This window comes from Triturus cristatus, chromosome 3_2 (genome assembly GCF_964204655.1).
Source record: "Triturus cristatus chromosome 3_2, aTriCri1.1, whole genome shotgun sequence".
Taxonomy (NCBI): domain Eukaryota; kingdom Metazoa; phylum Chordata; class Amphibia; order Caudata; family Salamandridae; genus Triturus; species Triturus cristatus.
This window is the reverse complement of record NC_140584.1, coordinates 284390717-284414316: the sequence shown is the minus strand read 5'-3', so window position 1 is coordinate 284414316 and position 23600 is coordinate 284390717. Positions and strand designations below refer to the sequence as shown.

The 23600-nt window shown below is 45.7% G+C and overlaps 1 protein-coding gene across 9 annotated transcripts in view; it reads right to left on the bottom strand.

Moving 5' to 3' along the window:
- Positions 1 to 23600, bottom strand: part of GMEB1 (glucocorticoid modulatory element binding protein 1) — a 254688-nt gene that overhangs the window by 26460 nt on the left and 204628 nt on the right. For 5 of the 9 annotated variants that reach the window (XM_085647641.1, XM_085647638.1, XM_085647645.1 and 2 more), the window contains exons 9-10: positions 13225 to 13362; positions 1187 to 1321 (exon numbers count right to left, since the gene is read on the bottom strand). In XM_085647641.1, coding sequence (XP_085503767.1) covers positions 1187 to 1321; positions 13225 to 13362 — 273 coding nt within the window. The remainder of the gene's footprint in view (positions 1 to 1186; positions 1322 to 13224; positions 13363 to 23600) is intronic. The other 4 variants (XM_085647642.1, XM_085647647.1, XM_085647643.1 and 1 more) reach the window with 1 other exon arrangement.

The window sequence follows — 23600 nt, the reverse complement described above, 5'->3', positions numbered from 1 at the left end:
GCACCGAGAGGCCAGGTTTCGACACCGATGGCTTCGGAACGGAGCTTGGTGTGGTTTTCTTCGGTGCCGAAGGGTGTTTTTTGGCGCCGCTAGTAGGCTGGCTCGAGCCCGAGCCGCCGGGAGACTTATGATGCCTCTTCACCAGGCCCGAAGGTGGGGTGATGGAAGCAGTATGCTTGGTTTTCCCTAGGCCCGGAGGCGAAGGTGTAACCGGAGTCTCTTTCGGTATGGGCGTGGGAGGGGGTAGAGTACTCACGACCCTCTGCGCCGGTGTGATCTCCTCCACGTTGGAGTCGTCGGCCTCGGAAGAGCTGACGACATCGTCCTCCTGTTCGGTGTGCTGCTGTCCAGAAGCTCCGGTGTCTTCTCCGAAGATGTCAGGTGGAGCCGAGGTCGATGAGTGCGCCATGGTGCGTCGAGCTCGTCGATCTCGAATAGTCTTTTTCGATCGAAAAGACTTGCTGGCGGGGCAGTCTCGGGCCTCGTGTTCGGGAGAGAGGCAGAGGTTGCACACCTGATTTAGATCGGTGTGGGGAAATTTAGACCCACATTTTGGGCACTTCTTGAAGGGAGTCCTTTCCATCGGCCGAGACCGGAGTCGAGATAGGCCCGAAGGCCGCTGCCTGGAATCGAGGAAGTGCCGAAGAGAGAGATGAAGAAGATGATTCCGTCTAAAGAATCTCGATGGACGAGGATTTTTCGTCGAAGGTCGAACTGGAAAGGTTCGAAGCCGGAGCATGAAGTATTACATCCGAGCACGATGGCGGAAAAAAACAATCTGAGGATGGAGCCGAAGCCCATGCGCAGTACGGACCGATGGAGGAGTCACCGAACTCGTGACTTCCAAAGATTGTCCAAGAAGAAAAACAAACTGCAAACATCCGGGCCCAACACCAGATGACGATCTATGCACAGTGTATAATCTGCAGCTCATATGCCTCGAACATTTAGTTCCAAACAGAGGTTCATTCCCTCTAACCAAGTGCAGATAACTACCTCAGTCCCTTATAACCAGAATGTGTAAATTAAATTTAACAGATATTTACCATAAAAATAAAATAAAAATTGCAAACAAAACACATCTAGAGTGCGTGTAGTTTTTCCACAAAGCAGACACTTCAAGAGAGGAGAAATAAAGGGGTGGGCCTCAGGCAAGAACCCACTGACAAGTTACTTTCCCACTTGCCTGCCAAAGTGTAATGGAACTGCTCCTCACTTTGGTCGGTCTCATTTTTTCTTGTGTCCAAAACCTTCTTGATGGTGTCCATAAGGCCAAAGGTGTGAGCGACATTGTTCAGGACAGCAGCATCTGCAAAATAACCTGACAGGTGAATTCCAGCAGACAAGAAGCAGTGGAGGGGCAGTTAAATTAAGGAAATCCACTCTAAGAGCAATATGGTAAATTACTGCAGCAGTGTACTGTCCCACCCGTATAAAACTAAATTCACTTTGTCTGTTTAAACAGCAGGAAGGGTGGGGGTTCTCTCAGTCATTCCTCTTCCATCTTACTTCTGTGCTCACAATCAGTTGCATAACAAATGAACATCCAAAAAAGGAGGTTATCAGCACTGTTTTTATTTAAACTGCATAGAAATACAGAGTGAAGAATGGCCAGACTATTCTATAATGTATCCCCTAACCAACCCAAGGCAGGCCAGCATTTATTAACTATAGTTAGCTAGGGCACTTCGAAAGTGGAGGTGTCTGCTAAAGGTAAATCTGTACACACTTTATGTTATCAAGTGACAAACACATTTGCATGTCTATTTACCTTTACTTGTTGGCTATACATCCTGTTCCTGCTCTTTGGAGTTAGATTTGTGCCCTATAAATAAAACGCAAGACAATACAAGTTTCTATCTACTTGCAGTGTGAATCTTTGATTATTTTAGCCTGAAACAGTACTGGTTGTATTTGGGTCAGTTTGTATTCTCATGACCAAGACTTGTTTTAAGTGTTGCTCTTAGTCTTGAATGGGACTTCTTCACGAGACAAGTTGATTTCATTTCGGTTTTGGCAAGCTCAAAGCTCTGAGCCAGGCCACCATATTGGTATTTTGCTAGCCCAAGTACTTTGAGGATCCTAATCTTTGTGAGCTCAAGGACGGAGCACAAGCGAAGAAAGTGACATACATTGGCCCCATAAAGGAATAATTTGCATGGCAATTTACTTTAAAAGGCAGATGTACCCATTATAAAGAAGAAGTCTAGAAAATAATTTCAAATCAGATATTGTACTGCATAACAGCAATCTTCTCCCCATAGTCGTTAGTCAAATGAAGCTCAGTAGCTTCCGGTCTACCCTCTAAAATATTTTTTATTGTCTTACTGAAACTCTATTCTACAAAAGAGTACAAGAAGTCTCACCCGTTCTCTTTCTATCTGGTATGTCGCTGGAGAAGATAGGCTCTGCTAAATCTTACTACTGAGCAACAAAATCGATCAGAGGAAACTGGTTTGCCACTTCAGTATTATTATAGATTAACTCGAACATCCAATATAAAACACTAGCAAAACCAGGAAGGGGCTCTTTGCAAGGGCTAGCATGTCACCTCAGGTCCTCAATTAAAATTAGCAATTTTGAGCTAATATCTTCTTAATGTTCTGACTGCTGCATTTCTGTAGAGTCAAAAGGAAGACGCTAAAGCCTTCAAATGAGATTGGGATGCCATGTCAGACATAAAGCCTCTCATGGGGCAGAAGTTTCACAACTTTGATATCATACCCGAAATCACTTTCCAATATCTTTACAGGACTTTTCGCTAATGATTAATTCTTTACCCATTAGAAGGGGTCTGACTGGAATTAACATCCAACATGTTTTCCCTTAGAGTTGTTCTATCAACAGTTTGGTTAATGGAGCTGGGCTAAATTACAGTCTGCAAACGGTGCAACTTGGTGCAGCGCTATTCCCAAAAGTAAAATTTTCTTTCTACTGTAACAAAGTCTTACATTCTTAAAGAGTTTTCTAAGGCCTCGTCTCTCCAAGAACGTTTTATAACATCCAAGTACAGGGTCAGTGATTTGGACTCAGAGTTCAAATGAACACCAAGCAGATGTGTGTGTACGATGACTGCCAATTAATTTGAATTTGCAGAAACTGATCTCTTTAACATGCAGGGAAGCTCGACGTGTGTGTTGCACTATAACGTACTGCCATATTTGTAGAGCACAACAAGGTTACGATTTCAATTGGGTTCGTTTGCACTCATTCTTAGTATATGGCTCAAAGGAAGCCTTATGCAATATGTCCTACATTGGAAATGTTGGAAGAGGTGTGAGAAATTTCAAGACATACCTCGTATATGGTGCAACATATCCTGTGCATAAGCGTAAGGTACTGGGAAGTATGTGAAAATATTTACCTACAGTTTACCTTTTGTATACAGTTTCTTAACTGTATCTTAGAATTATATGGATGGGAAGACATTGGTTTATAGTGCTCTCTGGGTTTTCAGATGATTGCAAAGACTGATGAGAATGCGAGATTAAGTGGTTGGCTGTTCACTGCCCAATACTTACCTTTTATCCCAGTTTACCACCACTATATGAGAGTCAAGAAACGCTTATAATCAAAGAAAAACCTCTCTGAAAAATAAACGATTAGGCTATATTTGGACATCTCAGGCTACCATTTTCCAGGTGATGGACGCTGCATTGTTAATTAAAACTGAGTGCAAACCCATTCTCTGGATGTCAGACATTTTTTATTGAATCATACACAACTAAGGGGGAAGAGGTTACTCTTGTAGACCAACCTCCCCACTAAATATAAAACACACAAAAGGATTAGGAGTACAAATAAACAGAAAGCTAGTATGGTTGGTGGCACACACTTTGTTTTTGAAAACTGCCCTCACCCACAAATTGTGGCATGCTTCTTCATAGGGCTTGCTACGACACCCCACACAGACCAACGCCTGGGGTGGAGCAACGGGGAGTGGGAAGATGATACAAACAAATTAATAGGGATCTGAAAAGAATAATAGTGCAGAAATGGGAGTTTACAACTGGCTCAGGAATATCCACTTGCACGTTTATTCCTGGACATCCTGGTCAGGATTAAAATAGATAAAGGATGGTAGTGCCAGGGAGTATTAATGTCTCCACACCCCTCCTCTCTGAATGTTTGTCAACATGTTTCAGCCGATTTTTTCAAGCCCTACATGGGTCTTACGCTTTCATCAGGACCTACGATCCGCTTGATTCCCCTGATCTACTACCTTCCTTTAATAGATTGAAGATAGACCAAATATGGTCTTAGGACTGCTATACACACTGCGGTAATACAGAATTTCACAGTAGATACTGCTCAAAAAGGCAGCGTGGGAGTGAGGGCGCCTCCCTGGAGTCACGCATTCATCAAGTTGAGGCCGCCTGCTCAGCAGTTCTCTCCGCATGCCGTGGAGGTTGCTCCACCCCAGGCGCTGGACTGCGCATGGGTGTCGCAGCAAGCCCTATGATGAAGCATGGCACAATTTGTGGGTGAGGGCAGTTTTAAAAAACAAAGCATGTGTCACTAACCACATTAACAGTTTGTTTCTTTGTACTCCTACTTCTCGTGTGTTGCTGGACATTTTTCATTCTCTTCTTTCTACAAGATCATGAGGTAACATATGGATTGACAGGCAGAAGCCTCTTTGACTTGAATTTGCTACTGCTGCTTTCGAAATGACTTTTCAGTTACTTTACAGATTACTTTATACGCTACGTTTTAGAGAACTTGATTTTGTTTAAATAGTCGCCTGAGACCTGTTGCCGCATGTGTTAGAAAGGGACAGCCTTGTTAGAGCCTAATGGCAGCAGCTCCGTAGTGTAGGATCGTATGTTATGTGAGTGAGGCCAGCTCTGTGTGCGTGTACTTCCGAATGCTAAGCGCTGAGTTACTGGTCTTGTTCCCTTTCTTGAGGCTCCTTCGTGGCAGTATCCATGCCCTGCAAGCTCGACACCATAGCGTCCCAGTGATCCTCAGCAGGTCCTCCCGGTGTAATGCCACCCCCTCTGCCCTAGCCCAGTTAAGTAGGAAAAGGCGCCAGGCTATTGAGTGAGGAGCCGTTGGGGACTTCCACCTCTTGTTGATTAGGCATTTAGCTGTTATGAGCCCCAGGTCGAGGAACCGGGTGGTTGCTCTGTTTTTCTTATTCCTACTGAATAAATGCAGTATGTGTACATCCCAGTGAAGGGGATATCGCGAATGATATAGGTAGCTAGTGTAGATGTCACATTGGCCGAATATTCGCTTGAGGCAGGGCAATGCCACAGCATGTGAAGTATGTCTGCATTTAATAGGCGGTACCTATGGCAGGCTGCATCAGATCTAATGAAATACTTATTGATTTGGGCTGGGGCGAGGTATGCCCGGTGCAATATAAAAAACAGAATTTGTTTAAAGCACTGATTGCGTGGGATATGTGTTGGACCTCCTCGGACGGCGGTTATCCATTCCCTGTCTGGAAATGCTCTCCCCAAGGTCTCCTCCCAATGTTGTTTCAGGGGGATCAGGTCAATTTCTGTGTGTTGGCAGAGTGAGGACGCCAACCAATGAGTCAAGTGCCCTCCATGTCATGCAGGTACTGTACCGTAAGGTCTGTGGGCGGTTCCTGGGTGAGATTGCCCCATTTAGATGCCAGCGAGGCTGTAAAAGCCAGATGTAATAACTGTCCCGGGTACATGTTCGCCTCCGACATGAGTTCCTGGTATGGAATGAGTGAGCCATCCCGATAAAGGTCCCCCATGTCCTGAATGCCTTCTGTGTCCCAGTGATGCAGTTCAGATGCTGAGGTGCTTATGTCACCTCGTGGTGTTCCCCGTAGTGGGATGGTGGGGGCGTATGGTGGGAGAGCCCTGGTGAGGAAGAGGCATCTACGGAAGCACATAAGAGCTATGGTGGGCAGAAGCACTCCCAGGGATCTGGGCTTTGTGCACGGGTGGAAGATATGCAGTAAAGTATGATGAGGTATTGGGGGTTGCAGCGAAGCCATGTCAGCTAAATGTCGGGATGATAGCCAGCGGGCAATCCACCGGAGCAGGGAGGCCAGGTAATAATGTTCGAAGTTGTTCCGCTGATATAGTTTCCCCATAGATACTCCGTGTCTGGATGTTCCCCATATAAAGTCCCTTACTATCCCTTCCCATTTGTGAAAGAAGGGAGGGGAAATGATGATGGGTAAGGTGGTGAAATAGTAGAGGAGGTGGGGGAGAACTTCCATTTTTACAAGGGTGACCCTACCCGAAATTGCCAATGGAAGGGTCTTCCAGAAGCACATTTGTGACTAGATAGCTGTAGTAGCTCTAACTATGTCCCCTTCGAACAGGTTCTCCTTAATACGGTATATGCGCATTCCTAGGTATCTAAAAGGGTCAGTGCACCAAGGCACAAGGACATCCCCCAGGAAGTACCCTGGGTCCAGGGTCACCTGAGAAACGGAGAGAACACAGATTTCGTGGCATTGACCCTCAGGCCCGAAGCCCTGGCGAAGTGCGTTAACTCCCGGTTCAAGGAGAGCCGGAGGTTGTGAAGGTCACGCACATACAATAGCAAGTCATCTGTGTATAACTAGATAACGTGGGTAAAGTCTCCCAAGCTGACTCCCATGTCCACATGCGCGCGGATGTGTGCCACTAGTGGCTCCACCGCCAGGGCGAAGAGGAGAGGGGACAAGGGGCATCCTTGCAGAGTCCCACACCTTACCTGTATGGGGTCCGATATATAGGGGCCTGTCCGAACTCTGACAGTTGGGCGTCTATATAGCAGCTGAACCATACTAAGGAAATGAGGCTCTAAGCCATACCGGGCCAGGGTGGCGAAAGTGAAATTCCAGTCTAGCAAATCAAAGGCCTTCTCGAGGTCCAGCACCATGCAGCCCGAATGAGGCCATTTGATAGGAGCGTACCCGGCTACCCTAAAGTACCAGCGGATGTTCAGTGCCATGTTTTGGTGAGGGACAAACTCGTTCTGGTCGGGATGTACCAGGGTGGGAACGAGGGGCACCAGGAGGTTAGCTAAGTCCTTGGCTAAAATTTTATAGTCGACGTTTAATATCGCTATCGTCCTATATGATCCGGGGGAGGTCGGATCTTTACCCGGCTTCAAGAGGGAGACCACGTTAGCCGTACACATCTCGTTGACTGCCAATGTGTATAAGGAGTGCAGCCGGGGCACCAGAGTCTCCACGTGTTTTTAAAAATTCTTTGGGGAGTCCATCCGGTCTCGGGGTCTTTCCGGACGCCAGCGACTGCAGTGCTTCAAGAATTTAGTCTACTGTCAAAGGGGAGTCCAGGAAGAGGAATTGGTCAAGCGTCAGTGTGGGCAGCTCCACTGTGGAGAGAAATGACTCAATGTGAAGGTTAGTCCTAGTCGGCCTGGACGTATATAACCTAGGGTAATGTGCTGTCATTACTGCATGAATGTCTCACTGCATACAGTTCCTATGTCCAAGTTCACCTACCAAGAGCTGTTTAGGGTGTTCTTGTCTTATTAGGTAAGCCAGTAATTTGCCCGCCTTGTCTGCAGTAGAATGGGAGTGGACCGAATGTTCCAGAAAATTGAGACAACATAGTCTTCTAATAGTCCTTACCGCTCAGCATGGGCGTCATCAAGTTGCTTTTGCTCATCGGGCCTGTCAATGGCCAGCGTTTCTAGTCGGAGCAATTGATGCTCGATGGCAGATAGGAATGTGTCAAGTTGTTTACGGATGCTCCACTTGAGCCCTAGGCAATGCCCTCTAGTCACCGCATTAAATGCCTCCCATTCCGTCAGTGCTGACTCCGCAGATCCCACATTGAGGTCAAAGTATCTGAACACCGCAGATTCTAACAAGCTCCGGAATGCCGGGTCTTCCAGCATGGCTGTTACTTTTTAGATTCCTTTTTAAGTTACTTTTTCTACTCCGTGTGATATGCCTAGATATCACATTGGGACATTTCCTAGAGAAACGGTAAGTAAATCAGTTTTTGTACATTTGCAGTTTTTCAGTGTTTTATACAAACCAACTCCACACTTAGAAGAAATTTCAAGGAAAACAGTCTATGCAATCCTGTGGGAGGATATTAAGTTATCAGTTTGCAGGTTAGTACAAGTTTGTGGAAGTTGGTATTCTGAGATTAGAACCAGGGTTCCCCCAGGGTCGAGGATGCACTCTCAAAGCACCCTCATCGGCACTAGGGCAGCCGGGTGCAGAGGCCCAATGTTATCCAATGGGGGTTAGGAGGCCTCCGGTTGATGGCTGCTCACGAGTGGGCACACAAGTATAGAAGATGGTTCTCCAGTTCAAGGTCGATAGAAATCCCTGGAAGGAGTCCTCTAAGCAGACCCATATGAGCAGTGCCTCCATAGTCCATGTCAGAATGAGGAGATACAATGGACATCCCAGTTAGTGCTCAGCCTACTGAGAATGCAATCCAACAGGATGCAGTTGTGCCTCTTTCTGACCACAGGTTGTATATACATGAGGTTCATGTATTCCAGAGACTGATGTTTATCCTTCACAGGGTTGTATTCAACAAAATCTGCACTACAGTGTTGAAGGCTTTTTAAATGTCTACCCTCACTCTAAGCAGGAGGTTCCTTAGGCCAGTGCCCATGCCTTGTTGAGGTTATGAATAATGTGAAAGGTTGAAAATGTCCCTCATCAACCCCACCCCTGGTCTAAATCCAGTCTGGTTTTGGTGGGCAAAACAACCCAATTACCTCCTGTTAAAAGGAAGCATTTGGCCAAAAGTCCAGTGAAGATATTTGCTTCAACATTGACTGTCAGGTTGCTCTATACAGGGCACATAACTAGGCTGGGTGACTACGCTTGGGGATCACCACCCAGGTGGCCTTTCGAAACCAGAGGCAATACCCTAGTATCCGGCAATTCCATTATCTCCTTGTTGGAGCTAGTCTTTAAAAGTGAGAAGCAGTTCGGGTAAGGAGACTTTCCTGACTGAGCTCTCGGCCAACTACACTCAACTGTAGAGATCTTGCCTATAAGCGATTCACAGTACACTTGGGAATGCTCTTTAACAGAAGGTCACACAAGCGGTTTGGAGAACTGTAGTAGTAAGTGCTGTGAGGGAAATCATATAATAATTTGGTAAAAGTGTTGCACTCAAGGTCATGCAAGGTGTTGGCTTCATCCAAGAGCAAGTATTCAGTCTCCAAAGTTAATATAGTGGCCTCCAAGTCAAGTGTTATTCTCAACTTCCCTTTACCAGCTTGAGGATCAGTTTATAAGCCTCCCAGAGGGTCTGTCGCAATTTAATCATCACTGCATTGGTTAATTGTTCCTCTTACAGGTAGTCTATGAAATGCTCACCAGTGAATCATGAGGCACTAAAGCACCAAACCCCCTTACGCCCTGGGCACATTACCTAGACATAACTCCACTGAACAATATCCCCAAGGACTGACAGCTACTATTTGTGTTTCTGAGTTAAAGAGCAAATCAGGCACACACATTAGGAAATAGTTCAGTCTAAACAAGGGCCCAAGTACTGCTGAATAACTCCAGTGGGTGTTAAGGGCGCTAGGCATCCACAAGTTCAAATAAGACCTGAATTCTGTTAGGAGAGATTGACCAGTGGTTTTCCTGAACAAGGAAGAGGAAATCCTTTAGAATGCAGGAAGTGGAGGTATGCATGACAGTGGACCCAATTCCAGAAAGAAGACTTTCCAGAGGGACATTCCTATTTAGGGAGGCTACCTTTGATGCCATGCATAATGCATTTTTTCTTTCTGGGTCCGCCATGTAAACCATATGCATGAAGAAAACACCCAGGGAATGTAGGATCAGTTACATTTTCCAAATGCACACCTGTACTTATGGAAAACAGGTCCAGTCTCTGAAAAATAGACAAATATAGAAATGACTGCCACTAAATCGTGAACTTGCTCTCACAGAATGCAATTTTTTAGTCTCCCAATGTGGCTCTCAAGAATAAAAGTGTCTGCCCTTTCTGAAGGCAACTGTAGTGTTTGTCAGAGACAAGCTGGCAAAGTTGGTATCCACTACAAACTAAACCAACATGAGATTTAAATTTGATAATATTATTAGATGGTCGAATAGTCCACACTGTTAAATAATCTATGCCTCTGAGATGCAATTCCATGGGCAATCCTTTTTCATCAATGTTGAAGAGAGGAGATGGATCTGTTCAACACCAGTTAGTTTAGTCCACGTCTACACTTACTTCCATTTTATGATGTGTCAATTCCCTGGACCACTTTGCTTCTGCGTGTCACCAGGTTCTCTTGAAATATGGTGTGCACAGGACACTAGCAAAGGTCCTAGTGTGGCGCTAAATATCAGCCCATTGGAGAACTTAATAGCCTGCAAATGGCCAGTATCCTAACCTTAAGTAGATTAATACTGACAGCTCAGTTTAGCTTCCTTCTACTACACAGAGGAATCGCAAATTTGAAGCTCCTTACTCTAAAATAATGCAAGCATATTTTTTTTTTCTAGAAGTGCGCCTTAAGGCAGTCCACATCCGAATACGCTGCTCGCTTTTTTTGGTTAGCAGGCTTGGGAGTCCATCTGAAGACCTAGCAATTGCTTCAATAGTAAGCCGGTCACAGTTCTTAAAGGCAGCATCAGTCTTACCTTTACAAATTAAATGACATTTGTTATACAACTGCAGAGGTTTCCTTAGGTTGAAAGAACATTTCCTGTACCATTAGTGAACACAGAATATACAGCTTTCATTTTACGAGGAGCCACATGCACCGCTTAATTTGTAAAATAAGTGTTCGGTGTCCAAATATCAGGATTGTCAAATACCAAAGTTGTGTTGTCTTAATTCCACCCCATACCTCTCATTTACCCCATAAGCTCCTTTGCAGGTTTTCTTTTCTTCCCTTTGGCACAGCTTTTCCACCTTTGTCTTCCTTGATCTGCTTCCTTCTGTATTATCCTCTCATGTTATTGGTCAAAGTCTTATTTTCTTTTAATAACAATTTTTATTACATTTTTCACAACATTTTACATGGTTCCAGTTTTAGCAAATGGCACGGTTATCATAATTGCATATTACAGGTCTACTGGTCAACCAAGGGCGTAGCAGTATACGCAAGTAGTGGGATTGAATATTGTTCCCCCCTGCTACGGCCATGCAGTGTTGTATTCATCTTAATGTAGTGACGATAAGAGCTATATATCTTGCATAGGCAACGAACAGGGGGGTGGGAACCTAGGGTGGGTGGGGCAGGGCAAGTTAGAACCTCTTCATCTGTAGGTGTCAAGCGATGGAAGGATTATGTTGCTGCGTGTATTTTAAACGGGGCGTGGTAGTGGGGCTTTCCTAAAGTGTGGCTCAGGCAAGTGTGGGTCTCTTATTTCTTTTTTCCCCGTGGGGGTACTGCCAGTTCAGGTATTATCATGATACCGGGAGGTAACTGTGCTGTTACAGGTATTTGGGGGGGGGGTCTGGGCTAGTGTTCCTTGACTTGGGGCTTCAGCTGCAGTGGTCTGTGGTGGGGTTTGATGGGTGCTTACTGTGTGGTGGCGGAATTGGTGCAGTAGTGTAGTCCACTCCGTGGAGATATGTTTCCTATGCACACCTTGTACTTCCTCCCCGCCTGATTATTTCCTCCTCTGCTGAGCCCCATTTACGAACTGCTCCCGTCCAGGCTGCCAGTGGGGGTCCTTCTGGGGCTCTCCAGTACATTGTGATCCCTCTCTTCACCAGTATAAGGGCTAGGGAGGCAAAACGTGTCTGAACTTTAAGGGTCTTCCGTCTACGGAATATCCCAATCGCACTGGCCTCCCAGGTGTGAATGTCAGTGAGCCCTGTTAATTCCCGCAGCATCCCATGTATTGTACTCCAATAAGACTGTATCGTGGGGCACAGCCAGAACATGCGTTTAAATGTTGCATTCGGGGTTTGACATCTTGGGTATAGGAATTGTGTGCCTGGGTAAAACCGTTGGAGCTGCGCCGGGATAAGGTAGGCCCGATGTAGTATGGAGAACTGTATGTTTTTAAACTGAGCATTGCGGGACACTTTCCTTGGGTATTCTAAGGCTTGCTCCCATTCCTTATCATGTAGTGGGCGCCCTATCGCCTCCTCCCACTTCTGCCGAAGCAAGGTAAGTGTAGTGGCAGTGAGGTCTTGGATTGCTTTATAAAAACCATGTAATTAAGTGTTGGTCCATGCCCATATGGAGTATTGTGTGAAGTACCGTGTGCGTTGTGGGTTCCCCCTCAGAGAGGTCCCAAAGGCAGCAGCTACTGAGGATTATTTGTCAGTGGAGCAGGCATTGCCCCTGCGGGAGACCAGTCTCCTCTGAGAGCTGGTCAAATAGGAGCAATTGACCTTCCGTGAACAGGGATCCCACCTACAGGACAGAGTGGTACGTTCAGATGTGCACTGTCGAGCGGAGTAGTATCCTCAGTTTCTAAATTGTCAGATTAGCAGGAATAGGTCTAGTACAGGGGGGTCCCTCCAGACAATCTGTGTTGGGTCAAAGTCTTATGAGGAAAAATATGTGCTGGTCCCCAAAAATGACTACCAGTGGGCCACACCTGTGACCAACTGCTCATATTAATCACTGGCCATGTGTGACCATTTCTTAGTCTTTAATCCAATTTGTCAAGACTTCCAGAGGTTAGCTTTTGTATTCTGATAAACCCTTTTCACAGTTTGTATGCATTGCAAATATTAACGTTTTAAATGTGAAGCTAAAAAGAACAGCAATTCTGTACCCATTTCATGGTTCTGACAGGGAAACTCCTTAATTGCTTATATTTTTATGTTCTAAAGCGCATCAATGTTTCCGACTTTCTATTTTGATACTTGCGTTTTGTTTGATGCATCACATGTTGTCCTATGGGTGTTCACTTTTATGCAAAAATATCATTGTTTCAACATACATTTTCCTGGAGACTAATGGTTTCCAACCTAATCAACAACAGACACTGCCATAAACTGCCTACAGCTACAGGTCACACAGGTAACAGAAAAGATCCTGCTAGTCAACTAAACTAGAATGCAAAGCGATCTGCCATATACCTGCTCAATATTTACATTAAAAAGTGTGACATCTGGAAACATATTGGCCTTGTGGAGAAGAGTCAGAGCTGGAGGCTGGCTGGTACTTTTTTATCTCCAGCATCCGAGAATGGGCCTAGGACTAGTATATACCCATCAGTCACTTCTAAAAGAAAATGACCAGGTCATTAGCATGCACATACTAATATCCCCAAATGAAACATGAGCGGCCCATTAGTTGACCTGCACATACCTGTCACCTGGAAAGGAGCCTGGCATAGCCGGTCCTGTACACTTTGGAGCAATTCTTGAATTTCCTTCTGTATATTGCACACCACTTCATCCATCAGCCCCACTTCTGCAATGCCTTTCCAGAACGTGAGTGTCTCATCTGAAAAAACAGGTAAGTAGAAATAGAGCAATCTGAATATGGGGAGGGGGTAGCAAAGAAGAGGGAAATAATATTATCAGGGTAACGTAGACCAGGCACATGCTAACATGTGCAGGCATATGTAGACAAAATACACATCTAACAACAACTGGCAGGGGGAATCATCCTCCTCCTCCCAGAGTTAGAACGGACGTCAATACAAATTTGTAGCTTAGATTTCTCTGTGGAAAAATGACCTTTTCTTTTGCCATAAAAAGAAAGTTTAACCTAGGGATGCCCTGTTACTATAGTCTCTTTCCATATAAAGTTCATAGTCTCTTTCTGCATTAAGATGAGTGTTGAGGAGCTCTTTTGGGTGTGTTTGGTGAGATGGTGACAAAGGAGGTAAATGGAAATGTGCTCTACGAAGGCGGCCCTTCAGAATGAGGGTCTGTTGATGCCGTTTTTTTTTTTAAACTACCAGAACAGCCAGCAATATTGCAGCAAGGTGAATTGTCTTGGAAAAGTGAGAACCGGTACCATACTGCAAGGGACATCTTACAACCCTAACAGTACCATGGGATTTCTGAATACTATGCTATATGAAAATAATATCACAACTGGACAAGGAGACCTTTTAATAAAATCCCTTGTGTGACCAACATGCCCATCATCTGGGCCTCTGAGAAACAAAAACCTCAAAGGGCTCTACAGTCTGGTTGAAGCCCAAACATATGGATGCCTACGTAAGTCAAAGAACAGAGGCTGCACACTAAAAAGGTGGAGCAGGGAATCACAAAAGGTGGGTCAGAATTGTGAAAGACCTCTGAAGTGCAGTGAAGGTCTACTGCTAGGTAGAAAATAAAGTGGTAAATAGATGTCACAAGGTGTGAATGACTGTTTATATCAAGATGCATTAGCTCAAATACCACTCAAGCTCCTTACTCTATTCTAGATCCAGGTTCCAAGACCTATTATAGGAGAGTCCTGATCATCAATAGAGAGGTCAGCAAAAAAACAAAAGACTAGATTATGGATGCCATCCATGTCGGTCTAGCTCTCAGCTCCTGCAAAGGCTGCCAGAATCAATTAAACATCTTGTTGACTATTTGCATTTTAGGTGCTGGAGAAGTTATCCACAATCTTGCGTAAAATGAATAGAACTGCGAGTGGCTGAAAGGTCCAGAATTCTGTATCAAGACAATCCAAGAACTAAGGCAAATACCAATCAAAAAGTTAAGAAATACTAACGCTGAACTGCTACTTTCACCTTGTAGACCCACCACAGCAGACAAAGTCAATATTGACTGCCAATCCAGCATACACCCTACATAGAGCCACACAATTCACCATTATTTACACATCCATTGTATCAACATCATAGGTTAATGAATCCACCATAATATGGCAACAAACCCGCCATCAGCAGTGCATTCATTCAGCATCAAATCATAATACAAGTACCATAATAAACACTTCCACCCAACATCACTCCTTTCTGCGGAGTGGACTAAAGTTCATGTCAAAAGGCTATGCATCACATGTAAAATGTGTCCCATTTGAAGGACTTCAAAGACCTGGTGGAAGAATGCCATGCATCTTTCAAGACTTGAATACAAACAGTTAGAGTCATATGACCCTACTAAGGTACCTATGGAGCCACACTATTAGCTGGAGCTGGTGAGGTTGTGATATAAAATCCTGCCTCTGCTCCTTGAAACCAGGTCTAGTCTTTGAATACATTCTAGGAGAGGTATGACAGCAACTAATAAAAAGAGCAGTTTCATATCTGCTTCCTTCATATGTGAGCTACAGGATCATAGTGGTTGGAATCAGATTAAAAAGGTGGAAAAGCATACAGCAATGTCCTGGAGCAGTTGATGGACAAAACATTCCATAAAAATACTTTGATTTATAAGGTCAGCATTTTCTGCGGTTTCCCTCTGCTGATCTGTGTGTCATTTCCAGCTGTCAAAAAGCTGATTAGTTCCATCTGACTATAGCTCCCATTTTTGTCAGCAGAAATATGTATATTTAGGGAGTCTAGTTGCATACTATGCATTCAGGACAGTGTGCAGTCGACGGAGTGAAGTGTCAAATTAGCAGAAACAGCAGCTGCTCAGTATCACCAATATCATACCCATGTAAGTGAACATAACACATGCTTGACATGATGCCCATCTGAACTAGCCTTGCTCTCCTTGAAGCAAGGACAGAAACGCTTGGAGAGCAACCCGAACATCTCTTAAATTAATGATAGAGACATTGTACAAAAAAAAAAAAGTCTTCAGCTGAGGTAAAAAAATTAGGTGTTTTCAAATTCACTTCCCTGACTGAGGAGATTTTAGACACAGATGCCTTCTTCAAAGAGGAAAGTTCAATGCAGAATACTTGCATTAGAGTTACCATCTTTGTCTTTCCAGACAATTGACTTTGTACATGGAGAACAGAATCTTACACTCCCAGTTCCATTAGGTCTAGGGCCAATAGAACTGAAGACAGCCTTGCATTGTAACGTATGGTGTTAGGATAATGAAAAGAGGAAACCCAGTAATGAAGCCACCTGGAAGTGTCTAGCCACAATAAAGATAATGATCTACTTCAGAAATGCTTGGTATTTGTCCTGCAACTAAAGGAGTTACACCAGTCTCATCTAAAAATCACTCCTAGAAGTTTCTAGAAATCAAAGACTATTTGTCAAAATACACATCTCAGAGATCCAAAGTGACCGACCATACGACCCCTTTGGTTCACCTTCAACAAGGGTTTGTTGCGATAGGAAATGGGTCTATTTCTAAGCTTCAAGTATTTACTGCCTAAAAAGAAATAACTAAACTCTTTTCACTTGTTCTTAAGGCGTTCCTCCTTCAATCACATTGTTCAATTATGGAACACGAATTTCCCACAATCGTAGTTGACCTTTCAGGACACAAGCAAGCTGTGGCCATATTTCTATGGGAACTGTACTTTGATATCTACTGTCTTCAACATCCAAACATCAGCTGCAATCTCATTCCATCTGCAAAGAAACATCCTACTCAACGAAGGTACAATGGAGGGATAAGGGTACTGAAGGAAGTCCCGGATTTACGACAGGAAGTAAAAGTTACTTGAAAACTTAGTTTGCAATGGAGAGTATGTTCTGGAGTAGTATGAATATGGTGTCCGTCACTCTTATTTTCATCTTGCGGACCCAATCCAGTTATAGCTGAAAATGTTTGTGACATTGAATCTCTCCTAGACATCGTCTTTCCTCCCTAATTCGACTTGCCTGTACCTTTTGGCATTGACTCACATCGCTACAGTTAACCAGCTGCAAGCGTGTAACAAGTGAATCTGCCATCAAAGTCATGGATCTCGACGTTGAACTGGTGCACCCACATTTTTCTTTGGATCTCCCTCTTGAAGAGTCTCTGGAAATAGAGGAAGTAGATTTAGAGGAGGGGGCACCCTCTCCCAATTCCTCATAAGTTCCAGGCGCCAAATGTGCCTGCACTGTTCTTCCTTCAGACCCTATAAATTGATTTTCACCCTGTCCTTTAGTGTCTTCTGACTAAATGTATAGGTATATGGATGATGGAAGTTATAAAGGCACACATTACAGACATTGTTAGGGTCTGCTTGGACACTTTCTCCGACAAAAGGTGAGGGTCTTTGTGCACAAAGAGGAAAAATATTTAATTGCAGCCTGTAGTATTGTAAATGTATATGCTGTGCACTCCTCACATTTAGTCTTGGACATTGCAGGTTGTTTTTTTTGGAAGAAGAGGTTTTGGTTTCGAGGTGACTCATACCTCCATTGAGCCCCATAATGCACCAAAACAGAATCTACCTCCAACTGTGTTTTTCCCAAATTGTAAGTGGACATGTGTTAATGTGAAGCATTAAAGTCAGTGGGCTAGTTAAGCAACATACATATGAACCCACAAGTCATGCAGAGCTTGCAACAGTTGAGGTGTGTAGGGCACATGAGTACACAGGCTGCAATTGATTATCATAGATGAGTACAGTTTTTTTGTTTGCCATGTGTGCAGCTAAACCTCATTGGCAGTACCCAACCCCAAATGAGGGGACTTGTAAGCAGACTTGGAAGATGGGTGGGATAGTGTTTTAGAGCAGTTTCTCTGACTTTTGCCCCTTGTCGGACTTCAATATTCACATTGTAATAAAATGTGAAGGTGTGACTAGAGTACCATGTAGCAGTTTTACACATTTCTGCAAAATGGATATTTGCTAGGAAGGATATTGTGGCACTTTCTTTGCATGCAGAACGTGCTGTAGAGGCAGAACGTGATTTAGATACAGAACAGTATAGCCAGGTGGCTTGTTAAATGGATTCAATTCTGCTATGACAAAAGCATACTAGAGCTTTAAAATGGGATTTCCAAGGCAAGGCGGTGCAAGCATAACAAAGTTCTTTGGTTTTCCTGATGGACTGAGCACAGTTCACATAGTATATTAAGGATCTTCCAAAATCCAAAGTGTGTAGGGCTCCTTCAGTCGACAGTGGCTGTAAGTCAACAAATTGGTGGATATGAGATGACAAGACTACTTTTGGCACGAAACAAAAGTAAGTCTTGAGGACAACTCGTGCTATTGTAAACCAGCATGTAGGATTCCTCCACAGAAAAAGCATGCAAATCATGGACGCTGAGTGAGGCGACAGCAACAAGGAAAATCTCTTCAATGAGAGAAGCTACAGAGGACACAAATTAATGGGCTCAAAAAGAGATCCCATTAGCCCATCAAGGATTATATAGAGATCCAACGATTGGGAATAGCGGCAGTCTCTTAAGTTCTTCCTTGAAAGCTTTAACAGGAATTTCTAAGATAGACTTGGGTTGTCTGTTTCGTAGGCAAGCAGATACCGTTGCTATGTGCACTCATATAGACAAGTATGTAAGACCTGATGTTTAGAGGTGCGGGAGGCAGACGTTGATGTTTTATACTGTGGCCTCTAAAGATTGAATGTTCAGATCTTTAGAGTAGTGTACAAATCATTTCTATTTGGCTGCATATTTTGCTCTCATGGTAGGGTTTCTAACTTCCTTTAATATATCCATGCATTACTGAAGAAACTGAAGGCGTCTGTACTCTAAAACCGCAGGTTCCAAATCACAAGACTGAGCTCCTTGGGGTTGGGATGTAAGAGTAAATCTGGGCATGGTTTTAGTTTTTTGCAAGGGTGGATCAACAGCACTAGAAAGGGGGGGGAAACAAAAAGGAGCACCACCGTTGTCTCGCACATGTTGGGGCAACAAAAATCTGAGTCACTGACTGGCACCTGATGCATTTTACTGCAAACACGCAAAATCAGTGTTAGCGGGGAAACATTTTAAGCAAATATCCCTGTCCACTAGATCCATAACCTAGAGACCACAGGTGAGCGTATCTAGATGCAAGGTTTGGGCATTTTGCATTCTCACATGTCGTGGAAATGACGCAAAGTTGGAAATAATGATTCAATAGCCATGAGGTGATCTCCCACTTGCAAGTTTATTAGCAGCTCCCTCAGAAGATATGCAGTTTTTTACAATCCTCAGGAAGTGTTTTGTTGCCAACGGTTCTTGGTAGCAAACTGCCCATTACCAGATTGAATTTGTCAGTAATTTTTTTAAGTGGTATCAGGCAGGCCCCCCACCTCTGCTTCCTGATGTATTCAATGACTGTAAGTTTGTGGAAAATTTACATCTGAAAACCCCAGAAGGCTAACTATTGCCATGAGTTGCCTGCACACTGATGTGTTAGCATTTGTCTTGTGGGGACCACTGGCTCTGAATTGTGAGGTTGCTCATATGAGCTCTGCTAACCAGAAGGGAGGAGTTTGTATAGAAGGAAACCAGTGGTTGTGGGTTGAGAATCAACTCGCGTCACCATTTCTGACTTGTGCTGATTACCAGGCTCCACAAACACTAGATCTTCCCAATCACCAGTCATCCATGACCACTGTCTGTAAAAGCAAGTGTAACCTTAGGCTTGGGGCTAGAGCAACACAAGACAACATCAGGCCAAACGTTTCATTATTCTCACTGTCAAAGGATGCAATACCCGGTAAAGGAAAAACAAACTTTAAAACTCCATCATTCTTCCTGGGCTGGGACATGCTTTGCTGATGACTGGACGGAGTATGGCTCCCAAGAATATCTGGGTTTGTTGATTACAATGGTATGAGTAATCATAAAGAGTAATTAGTGTAGATTTAGAATAGTTGGATGGGTGTGGCTGGGGTACTGCAAATGACTGGTATCCTTTATTAGCCAGTTGCTCAGCTATTAAAAGATAATATGCTGCACCTGAGGCATGCAGCCACCACGGTTGGATAGTTGGTGAACATTATTGGTTCTGTTTTTTAACCTGAAAGGGAATAGTTTTAAACTGATAGTGGGTGAAGAACAAGTTACTTACCTTCAGTAACGATATATCTAAGAAACATTAGTAGTGATAGATTCCTTACCTTAGAATTACCCCCAGGTGTCAGACGGGATCCGGAAAGTTTTCGTCAGCAGTACCTCTGCGTGTCGGAAGGTGGCGTTGTGCGGCTCTGCGTCCGTCGTTGGCGTCGTGGTCGACAGGATGACGTCATGGCAGCTACTTAGACACCGCCCTTAAGCGCAGACGTCAGTTCTGTATACGACTTTCCGTGCCAGGAACACAGAGCCATGCAAGATACTGACCACTGGTGCCTTCAAGCTAGGGGCCTGAAAGGGATGACCTTAACCCTAGAAATCAGTTCGCAGAACGGGGAGGATGGGTAGGGCGGTAAGGAATCTATCACTACTGTTCCTTACAGATATATTGTTACCGAAGGTAAGTAACTTGTTCATCTGAAAGAAACACGCAGTGATAGATTCTTTACCTTAGAATAGATACCCCAGCAATACCAACCCAGGTGGTGGGTCTGCGAACCAAGATCACACCAGGAAGTCCCGGAGAACAGAACATCCAAAGAAGCCGTCTCGCTGGACTTGGCTGTTCAGGCAATAGTGCTTAGTAAAAGTGTGCAGTGAGGCCCACGTAGCTGCCCAACAGATATCTTGCAGGGGGACACCACATCCCAATGCTGTAGTGGCTGCCGTCGCCCTGGTGCAATGGGCGCGCAGCCCCACCGGAGGCTCCTTTTTAGCCAGAGAATAACAGGCTTTGATACACAAGACGACCCATCGGGAAATGGTCCGCTTGTGTACGGGCCGGCCTTTCTTGGCGCCTACGTAGCCAACAAAGAGCTGGTCATCCACCCGGAACTGTTGTGTGCGGTTCAGGTAAAATAAGAGTACACGTTTTGGGTCCAGACAGTAGAGCCTCTCTTCCTCTCTGGAAGGAGGTGGAAAGAAGGTGGGCAAAGTGATGGTTTGCCCGATGTGAAAATCTGTGACAACCTTTGGCAGAAAGGATGGACGGATTTCTGAGCACAACCTTGTCCGAATGGACAGATGAAAAAAAGGAGGTTTACAAGAAAGAGCCTGGAGCTCACTAGCGGAGATGATGGCAACCAGGGAAGCAGTCTTTAGGGTTAAGAGACGTAGAGTACAAGTGTGAAGAAGCTCAAAGGGAGCACACATCAAGTATGTAAGAACCAGATTCAAGTCCCACTGTGCCAACACAAAAGGAATAGGAGGGAAAAGGTGAGTAATGCCTTTGAGGAATCTATTTACAACAGGGGACTTGAAAAGAGAGGGCTGATCGGGGAGCCTGAGAAAGGCAGAAATAGCAGAAAGGTAGCCCTTGATAGTGCCCAGAGCAGAGCCCTGCTGGGCCAAAGAAAGAAGGAACAGAAGGACTTCCGAAAGAGGGGCAGAAAGGGGATCCACAGCCTTTGCTGTGCACCATGCCACAAACTTGTTCCACCTGCAGGCGTATACCAACTTAGTGGAGGACCGCCTGGCCGCCAGAACAACATTACAAACTTCAGGAGGCAAGTCAAAAGGAATCAACTGCCGCCGCTCAATCTCCACGCAAGGAGGTGGAGACTGGACATGTTCGTATGGAAGTCCGTCCCCTGCTGCAGCGACAGAAGATCCTTCCCAAGAGGCAGTCGGATCGGGGGATTGATAGTCATACTGAGTAGCTCGGGATACCAAACTCTTCGAGCCCAGTCCAGAACCACAAGAATAACTAGGGACCGGTCGTGCCTGATCTTCAGCACTCTGGGCAGAAGTAGTATAGGAGGAAAAGCGTACAACAGACGGCAACTCCACTTGTGACGAAAAGCGTCGCCTAGCGAGTGCCGCCTTGGAAATTCCAACCCGCAGAACTGCTGACATTGCGCTTTCTTTTCGGTGGCGAATAGATCTAACCAAGGCTCTCCCCACTGTTGAAAGAGACCTTGCGCCACGTCCGAGTGAAGACGCCATTCGCGATCCATTATGCACCTACGGCTGAGTTCGTCCACCCTGGCGTTCAGGGAACCTGCCAGGTGTTGAACCACCAGGGAAATGCCCTGATGTTCCAGCCATGTCCAGAGACGCAGAGCCTCCTGACATACCACGACCCCACCCCGCCCTGTTTGTTGCAGTACCACATGGCGGTGGTGTTGTCGTGAACACCTGCACTACTCTTCCCCATACAGAGGGAAGGAATGCCTTCAGTGCAAGTCAGATTACCCAAAGCTTCAGAAGGTTGATATGGAGCCGGGACTCCGCCGGAGACCAGAGGCCTATGATCTCTGCCTCTCCCATTTAACCGCCCCATTCCAGGAGGGATGCATCCGTCACCACTGTGCGCCGATTGGGGAAGGGAGCGGGATCTGCCATTAACCCAATGCTGGTTTGTGAACCACCACTGCAACTGTCTTGCAGTGCGCTCTGAAATTTGGACGGACTCGGACAGGTTCCCCTGGTGCTGCGCCCACTGAAACTTCAAGTTCCACTCCAGACCCCACATATGCCATCTGGCATGATCGACCAGCAGGATGCAGGAGGCCATTTGGCCCAGCAACCTCAGGGTCAGCCTGACCGAAACCCAGGATAGAGGCCACAAGATCGGAATCAGAGCCTAAATATCCTGGCCTTTCGGGAGGATAGACCCAAAAGAGCGTCGTATCGAGAAGTGCTCCGATGAAGAGGAAGACTGGAACCCCTGATCTGCGCAGATAAGCTGCGACCACCGCCAATCACTTTCGTGAACACCCGAGGGGCGCTGGTAAGGCCAAGGGGGAGCACAGTAAACTGAAAGTGCTTGTGGCCTACGGTAAACCGCAGGTAACACCGGTGGGCCGGCAGGACGGGAATGTGGAAATAAGCATCCTGCAGAACCAACACTACCATCCAGTCTCCAGGGTCGAGGGCAGACAAGACCTGAGCCAGAGTTAACATCTTGAACTTCTCCTTCCGGAGGAAGCGATTGACGTTCCGGAGGTCCAAGATAGGACGCAGGCCCTTGTCCTTCTTGGGCACCAGAAAGTAGTGGGAATAACAACCACGACCTACTTCTGGCGCAGGAACGCGCTCAATGGCCCCCTTGGCCAAGAGGGCCACAACTTCCTGTTGAAGAAGTGCCAAGTGATCCCCCAACATGCGGTGGTACTGGGGTGGCATGGCTGGAAGGGTAGTCTCGAAGGGGAGGGAGAAGCCCCTTCGGACTATTTGTTAAACCCACCTGTCCGTAGTGATGGTGAGCCAGTTGGGAAGGTGATGGTGAATCCTGCCGCCCACTGGCATGTGATGGGCCTGAAAAACCGGACTAGCAAGGTATGGAGGCAGTGGTGGCTGGGGTGGAGGAGGACTGACCCACCCGCTGGCCTCCTGACCTGCCTCTGCGGGTCCCACATCCGCGGCCGCGCTGAGGCTGCTGCTGCGGCCTGTTGCTCTGGAGCGAACGTGTTGGGGCACCCCTTCCGTGGCCACAAAAGGAGCGAAAAGCAGAAGGTGGAGGAGGGCGAGTGGCCGAAAGGCCCAAGGACTCCAACGCACTATCTGCCTTGTTGCCATCAAAGGGCATGTCCATCAGGATTTCTGGACATCCCCGAGAAGCCAGTAGTCCTCAGCCAGGCGTGGCGGCAGAGCGCCACGGTCATAGAAATCGCTCTGCCCAGCGTGTCGGAGGTGTCAAGGCCACATCGAATTGTAAACTTGGTTGCATCCCTCCCTTCAGCAATAGCCTTGGAGCGCACTGTCCAGGCCTCCTCCGGACACTGAGGCAGCACCTGCGCCATCGTATCCCACACAGAGTGGTAATAACGGCCCAAGAGGCATGCGGTGTCCACAGACCGCAACCCCGAACTGGTGGAAGAAAGAAAAAAATCTTCTTCCCAAACTGTTCTA